General features: G+C 35.4%; 1 protein-coding gene across 1 annotated transcript; it reads right to left on the reverse strand.

The window, feature by feature from the left end:
• Positions 1–9,006: 9,006 nt before the first annotated feature.
• LOC143593182 (uncharacterized) lies at positions 9,007–11,504 on the reverse strand. The gene is made up of 4 exons (XM_077072893.1): positions 11,277–11,504; positions 10,041–11,100; positions 9,306–9,391; positions 9,007–9,252 (listed from the first exon to the last, which is right to left on the reverse strand). Exons 1-4 carry the CDS (start codon positions 11,502–11,504, stop codon positions 9,007–9,009), a joined length of 1,620 nt encoding a protein of 539 aa, XP_076929008.1.
• Positions 11,505–14,147: the final 2,643 nt, after the last annotated feature.

Raw genomic sequence — 14,147 nt, forward strand, 5'->3', positions numbered from 1 at the left:
TGTTCATCCAACTTGGTGGTCTTCCTACTGAAATGGTAGAGGCTGTTTATGCTAATAAATTTAACCTGGGTCCTCAAAAGCCCAGAAAGTCGATTTCTGTTAGACCTCCGTTTCATCAAAGATTTCCTAGAGGAAGAGGTCAAGGAGGGAGAGGAGAATCAAGTAGCTCTGCTCAACAAAGAACATATAGACCACAGTCTGGTGTGGATCTACCAAGAGAGCTTTAATATGATTCTGTCACTGACTGTCTCAAAGTGATAATGGAAAGCAGATAGTTAAGGGAAATTGTGGTAAGAAGTGACTTTAGGGATTATAATGAAGAACAATTAAGAATGATGGCTTCTCTCCACCTGAATGATTTCAGAGATAGAAACCGATCTGCAGGAAGACAAATGAATGACTTATCCAAGTATCTGCATGAACAAGCTGACAGAGGTTTCCCAGTATTGAAAGAGAAATGGACCTGGAGATCAGCAAAGACTCAAAATGCAAGAAGAGTGGCCAAGCTGAGAAGAATGGATATAGCAGAAAGAGACTTTCAGATGTATGTCAAAGATGAAAACCCACTGTCCAACATGAATACGTGTATAAATTTGGGAAGAAGAATGAGAAGGCCAAACTACACAGTACAGAAGAATGGTGTCATTGCTGAGGTAGAATACAAAGAAGACACTGGTCATTATGTGCTGATGAACTCTGATGGAAAAGTCTGGGCCAGAATCAAGAAGGATGCAGTCTGACGTGCTTACACAATGAAGATCTCATAGATATAAGAGACTTGGTGATACCATAAGGACACACTCACTACCATGTTCTTAATATCTTCGGAGAAAGAGCTGCATCAGTAATACAGCTAAGAAGACAAGCAGCCTACAATGAAAAGAAAAGACAAAATAGATAGAATAGGCTTTGCTTTGTAATGTCTTCGGACACTTTTGGTTACGTAATTTTGCTTATGTACTTTGAATATGTAATTTGACTTTGAATTTGATATGTATTTTGCTAAGTGTATGTAACCATAGAGTGTTTTGGGTCAGCTGAGGTGTTCCAATCTAGAGGGAGATTGTTGGGTCAAGAGTTTGATCCAAATAAAGAGATTTGACCTAAATGAAGATTATGGAAGATTGGAATCTTCTCAACCTCCTCAGAAACTGCCAAGTATTGAGTCCGAGCACACCTTAGACCTCCGAGCAAGCTTTTACTTAGCCGAGTACGATATTTTACCTACCGAGCAAGGTTTACTTCAAATAGTCTTCTTAAGTGGTTATCCGAGCAGGGTTTACAAATTAGTGTGTTTCCGAGTAAGGTACACTAGTTTATGTAAATCCGGGTAAGGTTCACTTTATCAAGCAAGCCTGTTCTTCAGAACCAAGTATATTACTCCTCCGAGTAAGTTTTGGTTAACCAAGTCCAAGAAGCCAAGTGATTGGAAGACCGGGCAATGTATTCTTTAATAATTATGGTTCGAGCAAGCTTGATGTATAAATGGAATATATTTCTAAGTAACATCGGGCAAGGTTCAACTCAAGCAAGGAACTGTACTCCCGAGTACATTTTGCTAATAAGTTATTTATGGCAAAGAGTTGAAATGGACCATCGAAGAACAAGGTTGCTCGTAAGGAGTTGTCGGGCAAAGTCTGGCAAAGTCAAGAAGACTGTAGTCTACTCGGTGAATATTTTACTTGGTAAAATATTCTTTAAGTAAAGTCTACCCGGAAACTGTACCCGAGCACACTTCTATGTTACCAAGTTATGAAGGATGGCCGAGCATACTCGGAAAGATAAGATTGATGCAAAGCCTACCCGGAAGACTTGTTTTACACTTAGTTTATTTTGAATATGTTATCTGAGTATGTATAATTGTATTTGGGGATTTCTAGAAGGAATGACAGCTGTCCTAGGTTGGCAGGCCTATAAATAGAATATTTAGGGCACGCCGCCACAGGAGGCACAAAGCGCACAATACGGATAAGACAGACTCATTTATTGAGAGAATATTGTGTGACGGCTGTCCTAGGATTCCTAGAAAACCCTAAATCGATTATCCTTTTGTATGATTAACATTATATAAATGGAAATCTTTTGAGTGAATCCTGGGTGTGCTTTCTATCTTTGATTATTCATTGCAACCGTATGTTTGTTATTGATTCCGCCTTTAACAAACGGATATCTTTCTGAATATAGTAACCCGTAATTAACTCTCTTGTTAACACGATTAATTTGTGTGAGTTATGACATGATTGATTAAGATCCAGGTGAAATCGAAGGGACCGACAAGTGGTATCAGAGCCTGGGTTACCGAATCGTTCAGACTAACCGCTGAACAGATTCATTTCGCTCTTGAATCCACCATGGACGTTAAACGATGAAGTTTGTTGAAATTATTTTTGGGGGTTTTGAAATTATTTGATGATTCGGAGAAAAGTATATGGATTGATGTTTGGGTTGTTGACTCGTTTGGAGATCCAACATCAATTTCATGTTTATTTGGTCAAAACGGTCCAGATCTGATGTAAAAGTGTTATTTGGCTCGTTTTGGGGCAACACTGTTCATCTGATTATTTCTAGATCTGAAAAGGTTGATTATGATATGAAGATAGGTTTCTTTGATTTCGAGATGACTTGGATAGGGCTATAGTGATTAATTTCAGATTACGAAATTTGATTTTTGGATCTGAAGAATTAGGGTTTTGTGTGCTCGTGCTGCACAAACAGTAGATGTGTGTTGAAAAATATTGCCGATGGTACAAACTGATAAGGAGAATGTACAAGTCACGAATGAACAAGTACTAAAGGCAATTTCATCATTGTTTGTTGCAGCAGATGCAAAGTGAATATTCGAGCAGGTTCTGCAAGGGCAAATCAGTGACTGATGACGCAGAAATGAAGTTTTGATGTCTCGAGCACACTATGAAAAAGTAAGATTGGACTCGAGTATGGAAAATGACTAAGTGTTGCTTCGAGCACAGGAGGTGTTTTGCCCAAGCACATCTTTGTTTGGCTCGAGCACAGGTTATTTCGAGCACATCTTATATCGAGCACATCAAATTCGAGCACACTTTGTGAAACCCAGAGCATAATCTTTTTTCTCAAGAAAACTATCTTCTTTAAGTCTCGAGCACACTTTGTTATTTATTCGAGCAGACTCTTTTTCGAGCATACTTTGTTTTGCCATGAAAAATTATACTTGTGAAGAGAAAACTCAAGTTTGTGTCGAGCACACCCTTGCTCCCGAGCACACTTTTGCTCCCGAGCATGCTTGGTGTTAAGTAAAGAAAATGAAAATTCACAAGTACTCCCGAGCACACTTGTACTCCCGAGCACACTTTTGCTCCCGAGCATGCTCGGTGAAAAATTGAAAAATCACAAGTGTTTTGATTTCCGAGTACACTTTGATTTCCGAGTACGCTTTGATTTCCGAGTACACTTTGATTTCCGAGTACGCTTTGATTTCCGAGTACACTTTGATTTCCGAGTATACTTTGATTTCCGAGTACACTTTGCCTTCCGAGTACACTTTGCTTCCGGGTACACTTTGTGCTAGGGCAAAAAAAAAGTGTTTTTTTGGCTTTCCGGGTACACTTTGTGCTGGGAAAGTTCTTCGGAGTATACTTTGTTCTAGGAAACAGAGTTTAGGAAACAGAGTTTGTGAAACATTTCAAAGTTTTGAAGAAACTTTTGAGATTTTTGGTGCCGTTGACCGTTTGACCAAGATGTTCTCTACGGAAGATATATACCAGGGGTATTTTGGTAATTTCTTCTCCAATCATCAACAAGCTTATGGAATTCAAACCTCATCCAATTTCACGACTTCATCAAAAGCTTTACAAGAACAAGTGTTGACCAAGCTTAAGGATCTAATCACTTTAAGTGTCAACCAACTTTTGAATATGTTCATTTGAGATTTTTGCAGTCTTGATGGGGATGATCAAGATTGTTTCACCCACACTTGATTTGAAGACACATTTATTAAAGACAATTGCAACGAAATTGGGGGAGTAAAATCTTTGAATTTCATTGCAAATGGTTAGCTTCAAATCAATTAAAAGACTCAAGTTAAGGAAAAGTTGATCAAGATTAATAATCCAAGGTTTTTCAAAGATGTTTCATCGTTTGTAAGTTTTCTGATTTCCTAGTACGGATGAGAAGATAGAGTCATCACGAGTAACAAGTTGAAAGGATGATCAGTAGAGTTCAACCTCCTATGAAATAGTCACTTGAACAGTCAAGAACGGGTTATGGTTAACTTGAATTATATTTTAATTCAGGGAATGATTTGAAGATGATTTACAGGGGAAGACACAAATTTGAAGAATTAAAGATTATTTGATGATCACATTGAGTTTATATCTTTTTGTGATAACCTTGTTACTTGAAGTTGATCTTTGAAGTTCAAAGCCTCATTCATATGCCCTTACAACTATATCCAAAAGTGATATAAGAGTGATGATTTGAAATGGACAATGGGAGAAGCTTAACGTGAGGGGGAGAATTTCAATGAAAGACAACGAGTTATGAGGTGATCATGGAAGAAATTCGATGGCATCGGTCTAAGGGGGAGATTGTTGGGACTTATATTTTAGACCGACGCATCGAATTAATCTTTGGGTGAAAAATATATTATTTTGGTCTCAACCAAGGATGGATGGCTTGAAGACCAAGTCATGCTAGGCTAGTATAAAGAGATGTTTTTATTCATTTGTCTAGTATGAGTGACTCTATTGTGTATGTGTGAGATTTAGGGTTTTATCCCTTTGAGAGAGTCTCTGCCGCTAGGATGAGCTCTTCTGGTGGCGGCTGAGATATTTCTTAATTGATTGTATGTATGAATGTATGTATGAGTGTTTCATCTTAGTGTGAATCATTCGGCTAATATTTCATACTACCTTTTCTATCTTGTTTGTGTTTTGATTACAATTGTTCATCCTACTTTATTGTTGATTGTTAATCAAATCAGGCTCTCTCCCAATACACCTCATCCGTCCAACTAACATCATTCAAGAGTGAATACGAGTTAGATTCGATCCTAACCCTAGATCCGAGCTCCACACCGTTGATTATTAACGACTATTTTCACGCTTCCGCATCGGGGCTCGGAACTCACTGTTAATCGAATCAGGCTCTCTCCCAATACATCTCATCCGTCCAAATATCATTCAAGAGCGAATACGAGTGTGATTCGATCCTACTCTTGATTCGAGCTCCTCTGTTAATACCGATTATTCAAGCTTCCACACCGGGGTTCGGGTTTTTCATAGTTGGTATCAGAGCTTGGTTTCCGAATTGTTCAGACTAACCGCTGAAATGGATTTATTTCGCTCTTGATGTTTGGGTTGATGACTCGTTCGAAGATCCAACATCAATTTCATGTTTATTTGGTCATACCAGTCCAAATCTGATGTAACGGTGTTTTGGCTCATTTTAGTGCTAAACTGTTCATGTGATGAGTTTCAGATCTGAAAAGGTTGTTAATAATATGAAGATAGATATTTTTCTGATTTCTAGATGACTTGGATGTTGCTGCAATGATTAATTTCAAATTACGAGATTGGTTTCTCATTCTGAAAGAATTTAGGATTTTGTGTGCTCGTTATTGTTTCTGATGAGTGTTTTGCACAAACAGTAGATGGTTTGTTGAAAATTTTTGCCTATGGTACAAACTGATAAGGAGAATGTACAAGTCAAGAATGCAAAGGTACTAAAGGCAGTTTCATTATTGTTTGTTGCAGCAAATGCAAAGTGAATATTTGAGCAGGTTCTACTAAGGCAAATCAGTGGTTGATGATGCAGAAAAGAAGTTTTGATGTCTCGAGCATACAATATCTATACTATCTATACTATACTATATTATAATGTATATAGGATGGGTAAGATAGTAATTTCATTCAAAACTCTTAAAAATAAGAGGTACAATCAACTCAAGCACAGAGTACAAGTGTTTATAGCTTCTGAAGTTTTAAGACGTTAACTGGCAGCCTGATTCAAATTTTGAATCAAAGCTTGATCAGATCAAACAAGATCAAATCACGCAGAGAGGAGAGAGGCGTGGAACACGACAAACCCCTAAATCACATCCAGGACTCAAACCATGAAAGATTACACCTGAAATCGTAGTAATCGATCATTTGCTACCTGTATTGCACTTAGTTTGTGTTTGATTCAATAGAGGGTAAAGAACCGTCTGCCTAGCGTTTTGATTGTGACTTCTAGAGGTATGTTTTTGGGTTTGATTACCTTCGGTAATGATGATAAATGACTGGAAATGATCTATATCTAGGATTTGAATAAGTAATCGATGTTTAAAGGAATCGATTGAATCTGCTCATTGCCGGATCAAAGACTGTCATTGCTAGTATGCCGTTATTTGTCATTTTAATCTCTGATTTTTAATAATATCATGATTTTTTGGCTGTTTTGAGCATTAATGAGAGCTAAATTTGTTATGAAGGTTTGAATTAACTGAATTTAGTTTTAAGTTGTTGGAATTTCATGTAGGACTTTGATTGTAATAGGTCTGAGTTGAATTCTCTGGCATCAATATTCACTATCTTTAACATCCATTCCCATCTCAGGTATGTTTTTTAGGGTTATCAACTACTGATGCAAATCCAACCAGTTCCGTTGGCTATATTCTCTATTGCAATTGCATAGCTTCCTATCTACTCTAAAAACCGCTTCTACACCTTCCGATCTCCTCAAAAAACCCTCATGTACTTCTGAAAACTAGATTTTGGGTGTCCGTCCCCTGCTCCCAGATCTGACTCACGAGTCTTTCATCCTAGAACGGAAAATCAGTCCAATCTTGAAGGATTTCTAATCTAAAATCGTTTTAGGTGGTAGGAACAATTGAACGAACAAGAGGCTCAGAGGTCTCAGTTTTCTCATAGTTGAAAGAAAGCCAAGAACTGGGTTCCGATTTGGGTTTTTTAGTTTTCTTCTTTGAAAATTAAATTACATAGTTTTGTTCTGTAAGAATGAATATAGAGTTAGAAATTCCTTGTCTTTTAAACTCCAATAGGCACTAAGCTGTATGTTTATCGGTTTGATGGATTTTTTGATTATATCATTTGCCGATGGAGCACGTTATACTGCAGGTACAATAATTAATTTTATTTGTTTTTTTATAGTCTATTATTTTAAGCTTCTATGATGATAGTTTGTTCTTCAGGTCCCATCGAATCTCTAACCAGACACACAATATTGTTGTAGGGTGTGTTATTACGAGTTGGACATCTAATAAATACCAAGAAGTAGTTGCGGAAGAAGAGTCGAAGAAGAATCGCAGGTACGACTCGTCGAAAGCTATGAGTCCCAACTCCGTGCGGATTTAGAGGTAATTTTATCAATACTTTAATCACTATTCGCGTCAAGGGCTATGTACAAACCGAAACGAACTGAACAACTCATTGTTCATGTTCAATAGTTAATAATACACTCCTGTTTTTTAGCCCTATTTTACTGTTGAAAGTTGAAACCAAATCAAACCGAACCATTAAAAACAATTTTGTTTTATGGTTTGCAAATGTCTAATTACAGACCTCTAATTTTTGGTTTGGATATAATAACTATGAGCAAAGTTGAAACTTTCCTTTTTAAAAAGTTACTTTTTACAAAACCTCAAATTCTCAATTCACTTTTCACAAGGGTGTATTTTTTGTAAGATGTTATTTTTTTCAACGAATCAAGCACTATAAACATTGGTGTAATGGAATTGAGAATGAGTTATTATATTTTTTTTTATTATTTGGAGTATTAATACCACAACTTTATTTTTAAATGTTTGTTGTGTGTTTATTGTTTTCCAAATTATTAGATTTGGCAATATGACTTTGTCCCATGGACCTGTTTTGCATATTTGCCAGCTTGGTAACAATTTGATTTTAATAAGAAGCTTATTTAATTTTTGAAAGATTTAAACAATGGTGTATAGAACGCTGATAGATGCCGGGATGTGTTGGTCATTTATGTGCTCTACCTGAAATAGGTGATATATTTTCAGAGAAGCTCCCGAGTCCCGACGTCTATTCTTAAAGAACCTGTCCCACAATGTTGTGGAGCAACATGACTATCTAGATGACACTATAAGTAAGTATACCTTTTTAATAGTTTATATCTTATAATGGTTAATCAAGGGTTTCGATTAACAACTAAAGTTGATAATTTTTTTTATTATTTGATTAGATAATTAATTCTTCAAGTCCAAATGATATGTGTGATAAACAATAATTTAAGAAAGTTGATGAAACAAATGCCAATCCGAAAGTAACGGGTTAGAGATCCTACTAGACCTCATAATTTTTTTAATTCATTGATTTGTTGCTTTATATTACGGTAATGATTAATAGAAATTTAATATCACATTTAGCATTCGTTATTATCATGATTTTCAAAACAAAATAGTTGGTCATTATATTTCATTTTATTTTATTGGAATTCAGATAAGGTCTGCACAATCCAACTATAATAAGCTACTAGGGTATAGACCCGCGTGACACGCGGGTGGAATAACATGTCAGTAAACATACTTAACTTAAACATCAATTTAAACTAACATATTAAGCCTTTAACTATTAAAAGTTGATAGATTTACTACAACCTTAAATACATCGTCATACAAACCAAAAATTAATACATTTACATTGTCATTAAAACTTCCAAATTACATCAACAAAACAACAATAAAACTTTCAAAACATATCAACAAAACTACTAATAATGTCCTTTTCTAGTAAACCATCATAAACATCTTCAAAACTTCAACCAAAATAAAATCACATTTGCTAACACACCTGGAAAATGTTAAAACACAATACCCGATTATATAAAATGTAAACCAAACAAAGCAACATGTCTAATAATTAGTAACATATAAACATTATTAAATTGTTATATTGAGCCAATAAATCTTAACTTCCAAATTATAGTTATTAGAAAGTGTAAAGAGGTTTTGACCATCTACTAATTGTATTAAATCTAAAACAATATATAAAGAATTTTTATTTTACCTTAAAGTTCAACATCAGAATCCAAATTGTCTGGATAATCTTCATAATCACTCTCATAGTTAGAACATTCCTCTAACCATTTCACATTCAAACTAACTTCCGCTTCCAACTCAAGATGCGCAAGTTCTTTTCTTGCATTCGATAACTTCAACATGTCAAGCTCTTTCAACATCACCAAATCATCACATGACAATAATTGTTTAGTCTTAATATTCTTATACTCTCCATTCTCAAACCAGATAACAACCTTGTTTTGATAAGGGTTAAAAACCACTCATTTACGTGTTCATAAGGTACAACCTTTTGCTGAAGATCATGAAGAAAATCATGTAAAACATTTATCAGATTCGTTTCTTGTTGAGATGGAGAATTCTTCCTATGACCAACTGATGAATTTGATGTTTAAACACATTATTGAACATCATTACACATTCAATATTATCTTTTTCTATCGTGACTAAATCGCTAAACACGAATTGATACTTATGAAACAGGTTACAAAACCTCCAATTCATAATCGCAGCCATTATCCGAATTTAGTTATGTTCAAAAGGTTAGGATTGTTAAAGAATAAGAAGAAGTAGATATAAATTGAAAATAAAAAAATAGATTAATGAAGGGACGGTTTTATTTTTCCAATGCAGTTAATTATTATATCTATATGGTAATTATAATGTATAGTTAGCCTATACTTGATAATATTTAATTAGATAGTATTATAAAACGAATTTTATACATATAGGTTTATATCCAGAAATATTTGGTTAATATTAACATTAACAAAGTATTTATAATTAAATAAAAATTTTAAGATAGGATAGCAAAGAAATATTAAAAAAAAAATTCAAGTACATACATCTAAAGTATAGACCAAAATAAATTACATTATAACCATTACTGTAGAATACAACAATTTGAATTACATAACAAATTTAAACAATTAACATTCTATGTTTCCAAAAATATCCTTGTAAACAACATTTGTTGTTTTATTTGTAAGCTTTGATTCTTTGTCGAGTATTACTAACTTAATACCATCTCTACTCTTCACTCTTGACAAAGCAACATAACGCTGACCGTGAGACAATACTGGATGTTTAAGATACAATCCAACTGTTGACAATGATTGACCTTGACTCTTGTTGATTGTCATGGCAAAACACACGGAGATAAGAAACTGTCTTCTTTTTAATTTGAATGGAAGTATCTTATCAGTTGGTGTAAGACTTACTCGACTAATTAGAGTGCGATATCCGATATTCGTACCAGAGATAACTTTAGCTTCAATTACACGCCTACCGAGACTAACGACTTGAAGGCGCGTACCGTTGCACAAACCCTTTTTGTGATTAATATTCCTTAATAGCATGATCAGAAAACCAACTTTGAGGACCAATCGATGATTAGGCATTCCTGACATCTTTAAACCATTTAACAAATCAGGAGAGTACAACTGTGGATCAAAATCCTCTGAAACGTCTTCACATTCAGCTAAACTGTCGGAACTTAGATACTCGACTTCTTCACCAGGAAAGAGGGCTAACATACGTTCATTAATTTCTTGAACCACCTCATTCAAAGGTGCCAAAAGTGCACGATCCTGAAAGTAAGTAAGTTCGTTGAATCTATCTAATATATTAGGAGAGACAAACCTTATTAAATCACCCATCAGATCTACTGAGTTCAATATCAAATGATCGTCTGGAATATCAATAACCGACTCTCCGTCATTTGGACCACCAACGTTTCCCTGACCTATGTCTGATAGCCAAACAGCAAACTCTCTGATGTTTTCAACGTCTGAAGATCGACATCCAACTGTAAGCCTCATGTTCTTAGTTAGTTTAAGAACTTTACATTTTGACCAGATATAAGAAGAATTGATGCAAGCATTGACACATTCACTTCTTGTACCGTTGGTTACAACGGGCAAAATTTGCCGAAAATCACCACCAAAAACAACAACCTTACCTCCAACAACTGCTTCGAAAGTATTGCCAGAATCACCATTCATAACATCGTTTAAAGTCCTGTCCAACGCTTCGAAAACATGCTTATGAATCATGGGTGCTACATCCCAAATAACAAAGCTTGTCTTTTTCAATAGTTCATATACGTCGGTATTTCGTTAAACTTAATTTATGAAATAATAAAAAAACATACACAAAGTAAGATATTTAAAATTAAATTGATATTCGAATAACAAATAAAGCCATATATACTAAAAAATGATTAATATAAAAATTAACATAAAGTAGGTTGTAGTATTACCAGACAAACAGAATCTTCTGTCAAATTAATAGATATTAAAAATCTCGAATTTGCGGTTCTTCCACCCTCCAAAAGCAAAGAAGCTATACTGCTTGAAGCAACATTCAACAAAACTTCTCCCTTTGACCTTAGTGATGCATATAAGGTTTTCCATAAATAAGTTTTTCCAGTACCGCCGTAACCATAAACAAAATAAACTCCACCTTTTTTATCAATCAAAGCACTCATTATTTCATTATAAACCCCTCGTTGTTCACCTGTTAACGAATCAAATAGATTATTAAATTAGTTATTCATGGTCTCGGTATCATATGAGAGCTCTTCCACCATCAACGGATTAGTTGCTTTTGAAATTTTCTCCATATCTGGAAATGGCATTTGTTGATATCTTCTAAGACTGGAGTTGTTTTGAAATTAGAAAATTTTCAATTTCCAGGAGTGCTAGGTTTTTTAACTGTACTTCATTAAGAATCAATCCTGAAAATAAAATAAGAACCTACTTAAATTAATATTTAATAATTATTTATGGATATTAGATACTTGGCATAATTGAAATAATTACAAATAATGTAAATCGTACCGGGGTTGTTTTGATCGTTTTGTTGTTTGTAAAGTATACCGTCAACTAACAGTTGCCAAGTGCTTTCACAAACAAAATGAGGTCTAGATAAACTATAAGTAATCAACATTGTAGCAAATAAATTCCTTAAATAATATCCGGTAGAAGTATGACTTGCTTCTTCAATGGCTTCTATGTATTCCTTATCATCATCTAAAAGACTGTTAGTGCACGGTTTTGCGTCTTGAGTCTTTGTATTTATCGTTAATGTATTTGTCATTTTGTTTAATGTAATAAACCATTATTTACCTTGTAGTTCGCTAATGTAAGTGTCTAGTTCGCTAAGGATGTTTAGCGAACTAGATCTAAGCTATTTCCCTCTTGTTCGTTAAGGATGTTTAACGAATCAAGAGGCGATTCGCTAAGTTATTTTGTTTTATGTATGTAACGAAGCGGACTCTAGTTCGTTAGGGGGTGTTAACGAACTAGGTCCGTCTTCTATTTATAGGTGAACATTGTTCACGAGTTATTTAAAGTTTTGAGAGTTAATTAACGAAGTTCTGTCAAAATCTCTCTCGATCTTCATCTTAATATTATACATACATACATACACATACTAATACAGATAATATATACACCTAGAACATATAATCAAAATATGAGTCTCCTGTTCACTATGATAATGCTTCTTCTTCATCTGATGATAATGCAGTTGTGGATCAAGTTATTGAACTTGATAGTGATGTTTCATCTCCTGAATTGGGTGAACATTACACTAATTTATTTGAAAATGTTGTTGTTTCTGAGAATCCGACTCTCAGGATTCATAATTACCATCCACAAGAAAACATTATTGGAGAACTTGATGTGGGAGTTCAAACACGACATCAAGTTGCTTCATCAAGTGAAAATAATGTTCTATGTGCTTATGCTGATTTACACTTGTCTAGGATTGTAAATGTTGCTAAATTCACTTGTTTTCTATCTCAAGTTGAGCCAACGAATTCTCGTATGGCACTTCAAGATCCTTCTTGGGTAGAAGCTATGCAAGAAGAATTACAGCAATTTGCACGTTTAGGTGTTTGGGATCTTATTGACATACCTGCTAGAGTCAAGAAGGCGATTCTGACCAAGTGGGTATACAAGTGTAAGAAAGACGATCGTGGGGGTAATTGTGAGAAACAAGGCACGATTAGTAGTGCAAGGTTTTCATCAGCAAGAAGGTATTGACTACACTGAAGTATATGCTCCAGTTGCAAGATTAGAGTCGATTCGAATCTTTCTGGCATATGCTGCTTACAAGAATTTAAAAGTTTATCAAATGGATGTCAAGAGTGCTTTTCTCAATGGTGAACTTCATGAGGAAGTGTTCGTGTTACAGCCTCCAGGTTTTGAAGATCCTGATTATCTTGACCGTGTTTACCGATTAAACAAGGCATTATATGGTCTACATCAAGCCCCGAGAGCTTGGTATGGCACGCTCACCGAACATCTGATGGATAATGGTTTCAAACGTGGAACTGTCGACTGCACTTTGTTTTATAAAAATATTGGTGATGATCTTCTCCTCGTTCAAATTTATGTTGATGATATAATCTTTGGGTCTACAAACGACACGTTGTGTAAGGAGTTCGAGAAGTCAATGCAAACCAAGTTCGAGATGAGTTCGATGGGAGAGATGAATTTCTTTTTAGGGTCGCAGGTTCATCAGTCTACGAAGGGAATCTTCTTTCATCAGACAAAATATGTGAAAGACATCTTGAGCCGATTCAAGATTTCTGCCGGAAAAATCCCTACTACTCCTCTTCCCGTGGGTCACAATTTATCACCGGATGAATTGGAGGATACCCTTGATCCGACCCTCTATCGTGCTATGATTAGTTCTTTGATGTATTTAAGTGATTCTCGACCCGACATAATGTTTGCTGTTTGTTTGCGTGCTAGGTACCAAGCTAGTCCCCGAGTGACTCACCTGGCAGCGGTTAAGCGTATTCTTCAATATCTGAGGGGAAATCCTGACATCGGGTTATGGTACCCCAATGACGATACTTTTGATCTTACCGCTTATTCTGACTCAGATTATGGAGGATGCAAGATTAATTTCAAGTCTACCATAGCGGGATGTCAATTCTTAGGAAGCCGGCTTGTTTCCTGGCAGTGTAAGAAGTAGACAACGGTCTCCACTTCAACTGCTGATGTTGAGTATGTTGCAGCCTCGATTTGCTATTCCCAGGTTTTGTGGATACAACAACATCTTCGCGACTACGGTTTGAAGTTTCTTACTACTCCCATCTTGATTGATAATTCTGCTG

This window comes from Bidens hawaiensis, unplaced genomic scaffold (genome assembly GCF_021521415.1).
Source record: "Bidens hawaiensis isolate Kalapana, Puna unplaced genomic scaffold, B.hawaiensis_p1.1 tig00041774_1, whole genome shotgun sequence".
In the NCBI taxonomy this organism is placed as follows: Eukaryota; Viridiplantae; Streptophyta; class Magnoliopsida; order Asterales; family Asteraceae; genus Bidens; species Bidens hawaiensis.